Source organism: Coenobita brevimanus, chromosome 70 (genome assembly GCF_032717465.1).
Source record: "Coenobita brevimanus isolate Jiangsu-jjx chromosome 70, ASM3271746v2, whole genome shotgun sequence".
Classification (NCBI taxonomy): Eukaryota; Metazoa; Arthropoda; class Malacostraca; order Decapoda; family Coenobitidae; genus Coenobita; species Coenobita brevimanus.
Genome location: NC_137023.1, coordinates 40,706,243 through 40,713,153, shown reverse-complemented (window position 1 = coordinate 40,713,153; position 6,911 = coordinate 40,706,243). Strand labels below are relative to the sequence as shown.

Sequence of the window (6,911 nt, the reverse complement as noted above, 5' to 3'; positions counted from 1 at the left end):
CTCAGACGTTCTTTAGTCTTATTTTTACGTGTATAATTCTCACCAAGCATATAATTTGAATATAAACCTTTTTTTAATGAAGATCAACGTTTTATATGCTGTCAAAAACATTTATAATGTCATTGGTCAAAATATTTTCTTTGTCGAATTATGTAAAGCCTGTTGATACCGAAATATTATTGCTAATACAAATTTCCATTTTAGTCAAATATTAAACAGACTGAGTAACATAAATGAAGTAGATATGAAAGGTAAACAATGAATAAAGTTTGGCCAAAACAAGTCTCTAAATAAAGCCGTAAAAATTTGAAACCGTAATTACGACCGTACACATCCAAACATTGATAGGTTAGAGTATAGTTCCATCGGATTTCTTTCCAGGAAATTAGTTATCATGTCTTCCTCCTTGGAGCAGCTCGAAAATCAATTGGAGACATTTATAGAGAATGTGCGGCAGATAGGGATCCTGGTGAGCGACTTCCAGCCACAAGGGCAGCAAGTCTTGAACCAGAAACTGTAAGTTGTGTGACGAAAGACGTCCACTTGTTTACGATACTTAAGTAAACTTACACTTTACTTGAAGCAGTAGAAGCACCTTACCTAATCAGCTCGTCTTCTTCTTGATAGTCTGTTATATTTTTCTGATTACTTCTGGGTTGGTAAAAATGTTTCTTAAATCTTCACATTTTTAGCTATGTTTCACTGTCTGCTTGTTTGATTTGTCGGCATAATGGCGGAAGGGACTGTCCTAACCTAAGTGTTTAACTAAGCCAAACCTAACTTAGCTTAACTGTTCCTAATGATTTAACCCAACCCTAACCAAACCTAACCTACAGTTGGGAAGTTGGAAAATGAAATCCACCTTTGAGTACCGTTATGTTGAATAAGATTCTTCCATTACGTTGGAAACAAATAACCACAGGTACGTCTTAACTCCTAAAAGAAGGGTGTCTGCATATGCTGTCCAGGGGTACTAGGGCCAGAAAGACGGGTGTCTGCATATGTGGTCACGTCCCCCCACCCCACCCTCCTGCTACCACACCCACACACCACCTGCCACCCATCCCCTCCCTCACCCCCTGCCATCCCACCCCCAAACCCCCATTGCCCCCAATACCCTCCACAGCCCCCTACAGCCCCTAACCCCCACCCTACCACCAACCCTACCCTCCTCAACCTGACCCCCATCCCCCATGCACCCCACAGTCCCATCTCCCAACTGCTTCCCCACCACCTGCCACCATCCCCCCACCACCTGCCACCATCCCCCCACCACCCATCACCATCCTCCCACCACCCACCACCTCCTATGCCCCACCTCTTACTGCTATCCTTCTACCCCCATCACCCAAACCCCCTACCCTCCTCCACCCCATACCTCCCAAACCCTCACCCCCCAAACCCCTCAAACAACCCCACCCCTCTGACCCCCCACTGCCACCTCCACCATTTTCCCCCCCACCCCCATCCTGACCCCCCACTTACCATCCCCACCCCAACTCCCCACCTCCCCCAAGCGCCTAGTCCCCATCCCCTCACCACCCCACACCGCTCCACACCTCCCCACCCTACAAATCCCCCACCATAATGCACCCAGCGATTATGCCCGTCCTGAGCGTGTCAAAACATTACGATGCCCGTCTTTTAGGGGTTAAGGAACGTGATGATAATAACGATGGAAATTTTTTAGTAGGAAAAGGTCATTTACCACTCTGGAAGTAGTCAGAAAATACAGAAAAGAAAATGGAGGAATTTGAATTGAATTAGTAAGATCTTTTTGCTGCTTCAGGTAAAGCATACATTTACTTTTACTTACTTGTATTAAGTGGCAAAGTAGGAAGAAAGCAGTCACTAAAAGAGGAATGTAATTTTCTAGTTTCAGCCTGTACAGCTCTGTTCTGTCATTTATATTTTGTGCCCTATGTCATATGAACAAGGGTTCAGTCTTGTTTTTGCCATTGATAATGCTGGTGATACTGTATACAGTGCACGAGAGATTAGGTGGTTCGTGACCTCAGGTAGTGTGAATTCGCGCACTGAGAATACATAATCTTATGGGAAAAATTATATATGGGCGGTACCCCCTCATACCTGGACCTTTTGACCCTCAGAGACATAATGAAGGTCAGAATTTTCAGACATTGTACTACAGATATGGGACAAAAATATGGGCAGTCACCTTAACAACAGTAGACAACAGGCCTGATGGACTTAAATAACAGGGATTCTGAGGCGTGGCAACACTTACAGTGCCGCACCAACACTTCCCTCCACATACTTCTCTTGAGCACCTTCCCCAGGAGCCTCTAACTCACTCACTTTGGCCATAAACCCCTCGAAGTCCAATGCTGACACATCTGACATTGCATCCTCTTCATCCCCAACAGGAACAGAATCAGACGATGTCACTGGTTCCTCACTGTCACTAACTTGAACCCACTGTGTGTAATTTGATATTAGCATTTGTCTTCTCCTGTTTATTTCTTGCCTGTGCCTGTCTTTGTAGAAACGGAAGAGTTTGTCGATACCGCCGAGAAACTCCTGCATTCTTAGGTTGCTCACTTCATGTTCTGCCTCCTACCTCAAGCTGCGCAGTGGGATGTCCCGGGAATTTTTGTGTATCAACATGACGACACGTGATGATGGACGCGTTGTGTGGGGAGGGGGGTCGCATACTAATGGAAAATGGCGTTTTTGAGCCACTCCTTGCCTCTACCTAGCATTCTGTGAGGTAGACTAGTGCATTCAAAGTTTCAGGGTATGATTTTTGGTCATTCGCGCACAAGGTGAGCGAACTGTATATGGTACATTATTCAGGTCCCAACTTCGTCTGCTATTGTTTCAACATTGAAACGGCCTAACTTAACCAAATATAATTTTACATAGATGGTAATGAGGCCTGGGCAGTTAAGGAAGAGAATATTCATAGGCTCAAATGTACAGAAATTACTGATTAGATGAATCTATAGTGTGTTCTTGAATGTGAAGCCTGGAGGTCTAGGATTATGACTTAACAGTTGAGAGGAAGGATGGAGCCGGAGTGTATTGATGTTGTGATGAGGGGTAGATTGAGATTGAATGCAGTGTGAGTTTTCCTTGTTTCATTGCATGTATTTACCTATTTGTAGTATACAGGAATTGAGCTAAGCTCGTGTTGTCCTGTCTCCATATCTACATTTATCTAGTCTAGTTTTAAACATGAGAATGTTTTTTGCCTGCACCTCCTCTTTGTCTAAGTCATTCCATATGCTTATGCTTCTGTTTGGGAAAATGAACCTTTTAAGATCATTAAGACATCTGCTTTTCCTCAATTTGAAGCCATGACATCTTTTTCTTCCAACATCCAACACAAAAACATCCTCTCTATCCACCTATTCCAATTTTCTTACATTTCTGAACATCATGATCAAGTCACCTCTTTCCCTTCTCTCATGCAGTGTTGGTAACCTTAGGTTTTCCAATCTCTCCTGGTAGGTAAGTTCCCTTAAGCATGGTATCATCCTCGTTGCCATCCATTGAACCCTCTCTAGTTTATCAGTACTGTATGCTTCTTCATATAAGATGACCATACCACAGCCGCATGCTCTAGTCTTGGTCTTATCACGGTCACTATCAGCTCCCTCAGCATCTCCTCATCCATATAGGCCTAATTAAAAGCCACTCTCATGTTGGTTAGTAATCCATAAGTTCCACCAATGATTCTGTTTACAATATATGCTTTTTTGGTGACAAGTCATCCTGAATAATCACTCCCAAGTCATTTTCATCTTTTCTGTTACTAATTATCTCATTGCTTATTTTATATGTCCAGTGCGGTCCTTTTTCACTCATTCCCATTTCTAATACATGACATTCTTGGCATTAAAATCCATTTTCCAAGTCCGGCTCCAGCTGCGGAGTTTGTCCAAGTCCTCTTGTAGTATTTTAAAACTATCAGTACATTTAATAAGTTTCATGATTTTAGCATCATCTGTGAACATACTCATGTAACTATTCAAACCTTCTGGCAAATCATTTACATGTATCAGAAACATGATTGGGGCTAAGACAGAGCCCTGGGGTACTCCACTAGTCATGTTTTTCCATTGTGAAACCATGTCTCATAACTTTTCTCATCTGCCTTCCCATCAAATAATCTCCCATCCACTTTAATAGTTTCCCATGCTCCCCTCCTTAGGTCTTCAACTTCCACAGGAGTCTCTTATAGGGCACCCTGTCAAATGCTTTCGTGAGATCAAGATAGACACAATCTGCCCATCCCTCTCTCTCTCTTGTATGACATCTATTACCCTACTGTAGAGGTTGGGGGAGTGGCCTTTCTGACCACTACTTGGTGGTGGCCAGAATTAGGATGCAAGTAAGATGGAGGAATAGAAGAAGGGAAAGACGAGAGGAAGGAGTAGTTGCAAGGAGAGTGGAAAGGTTACAAGAGGATGAGAAAAAGGCAGAGTATGAGAGAGAAGTGGAGGAACGATTGGGCAAATATGAATTGGAGCAGATGGGAGACGTGGAAGGTGTGTGTAAGATATTTACAGAAGAAATATGTGCAGCATGTGATGTGGTGTGTGGAAGGAAGAGAAGACGGAGGGGGGTGCAAGGAACAGCGTGGTGGACTGAAGAGGTGAAACAGGCTGTGGCACAAAAGAAGAAAGCATACAATGAATGGATGAGAAATAGGGGCGTGGAAGAAGTTGAGAGGCAGAAGAGAGAGTTATATGTGGAAAGGAAGAGAGAGGTGAAAAGATTAGTAAGAGAGAGTAAGAAGAGAGTGGATGAGGAATTTGGAAGGAATTTGAGTGTAAAGTGGAGGGACTGTAAGAAAATGTTCTGGAGAGAAGTGAAAAGAGTAAGACAGGGTGGAAGTGAAGTTAGCAGGGGAGTGAAAGATAAACATGGTAGATTACTAGTGGAGAAGGGAGAAAAAGTGAGCAGATGGAGAGAACACTTTAAGGAATTGTTGAACGTAGAGGATGGAAGTAATGCGAGTATAAGTGGCTGGGGAATGGCTGGGAGAAGGAGGGAGGTGAGAAGACAGGTAGAAATCAGTAGGATAGAGGTTGTGGAAGCAATGAAGAAAGTTAAATCGGGAAAGCCCCAGGAATTGATGGAGTGTGTGGTGAGATGCTGAAGCATGGGGGAGAGATAGTAGTAGAATGGATGTGGAAGATGTGCAGATTGGCCTGGGAGGAAGGTAGAGTCCCGGAGGATTGGAAGTCGGGTATAATTATTCCCTTGTACAAAGGAAAGAGGAAAAAGAAGTGTGTGGTAATCATAGGGGCATTTGTCTTCTTAGTATAATAGGAAAAGTGTATGGTAGGATACTTATAGACAGAGTTAGAGAAAGAACAGAGAAATTAGTTGGAGAAGAACAGGGAGGCTTTAGGAAGGGAAGAGGTTGTGTAGATCAGATATTCATTCTTAGATCTTTAGTGGAAAAGTTTCTAGAGAAGGGAAAGAAGTTGTATGCGGCTTTCATGGATTTGGAGAAAGCATATGACAGGGTGGATAGACAAGGATTGTGGAAAGTGTTAAGAATATATGGAGTAGATGGGAAGTTGTTGAATGCTGTGAAGAGTATGTATGATGGTGCTAAGGCTGCAGTGCGTGTGGATGGTGAACTAAGTGAATTTTTCTCTTTGAAAGTTGGGTTGAAACAGGGATGTGTCATGTCTCCATGGTTGTTCAATCTGTACATGGATGGGGTAATAAAAGAGGTACAAGGTAGGGTAGTGGATGTTGGAGTGGCCCTGGTGAGAGAGGATAGTGTTTGGAAACTCCCTGTACTGTTGTTTGCAGATGATACTGTGTTGTTGAGTGAAGATGAAGGGGAGCTGCAAGGCTTGGTGGATGAGTTTGAGAGAGTGTGTAAGAAACGAACCTAAAGGTGAATGTAGGGAAGAGTAAAGTGATGGTCTTTGAGAGAGGTGAAGTCAGTGAATGTATAGCGAGGTTGGATGGTGAGGAATTGGAAAATGTGAGTACGTTTAAGTATTTGGGTAGTGTGATGAGTAAGGATGGAGGTTTGGAGGGTGAAGTGCTTGAAAGGGTACAGCAGGGAAGAAAGGTTGCTGGTTCCTTGAAAGCAGTGATAAGAAACAGGGAAGTGAGCATGGAAGTAAAAAGTTACTACATGACAGTATTGTGATACCAACTCTAACGTACGGAAGTGAAGCTTGGACGTTGTTGGAAGGACACAAGTCAAGAGTGAGAGCAGTGGAAATGAGTTATTTAAGAGGAGCTTGTGGAGTCACGTGGAGAGACAGGCTGACGAATGAGGATATAAAGGAGCGTTGTGGTGTTGATGTGGATGTGATAGGAAGCGTTGTGAGGAACACACTGAGGTGGTTTGGCCATGTGGAGAGGATGGAGGGTGAAAGACTGACGAAGAGAGTGTATGTGAGTGAGGTGGAGGGTGGAAGAGGGAGGGGGAGACCGAGGATGAGATGGAGGGATGGGGTGGAGAGGTATATGAGAGAGGGGGGTGTGAGTTGGGAGCAGGGTAGTGAAATGGCGGGGGACAGGGCGACTTGGAGGCGATTTGTTTGTGGCCACCCCAAACGGGATTGAGGCGTCTGGCAATAGATAGAGATAGATAGAAACTTAATATGTTAGTAACACATGATCTTCCCTTCCTAAAACCAAATTGTCTTGGTATTATCACTTCATTTTCTTCTAAATACTTTATCCATCTTTTTCTGATAATTTTCTCAGATTTTACAGACAATACTAGTAAGTGATACAGGTCTATAATTGAGTGGATCTTCCCTATCTCCTCCCTTGAAGATTGTCACAATACTGTACATGCTCTTTTTCAGTCTTTAGGTAATTGTCCATTTTCCAACGAGGTCTTGATGATGACATAAACAGGCCACACTAACTGGTCTGCACATTCCTCCAGGATCCATCCAGTC

At 43.5% G+C, this 6,911-nt stretch overlaps 1 protein-coding gene across 1 annotated transcript in view; it reads left to right on the top strand.

Annotated features, from left to right (window-relative positions):
- The first annotated feature begins 339 nt into the window (after positions 1 to 339).
- MED10 (mediator complex subunit 10) overlaps positions 340 to 6,911 on the top strand; it is a 46,327-nt gene continuing 39,755 nt past the window's right edge. The window contains exon 1 of the mRNA XM_080277518.1: positions 340 to 516. Within this exon, the coding sequence (XP_080133644.1) occupies positions 395 to 516 (122 nt within the window). The 5' untranslated portion in view covers positions 340 to 394. The remainder of the gene's footprint in view (positions 517 to 6,911) is intronic.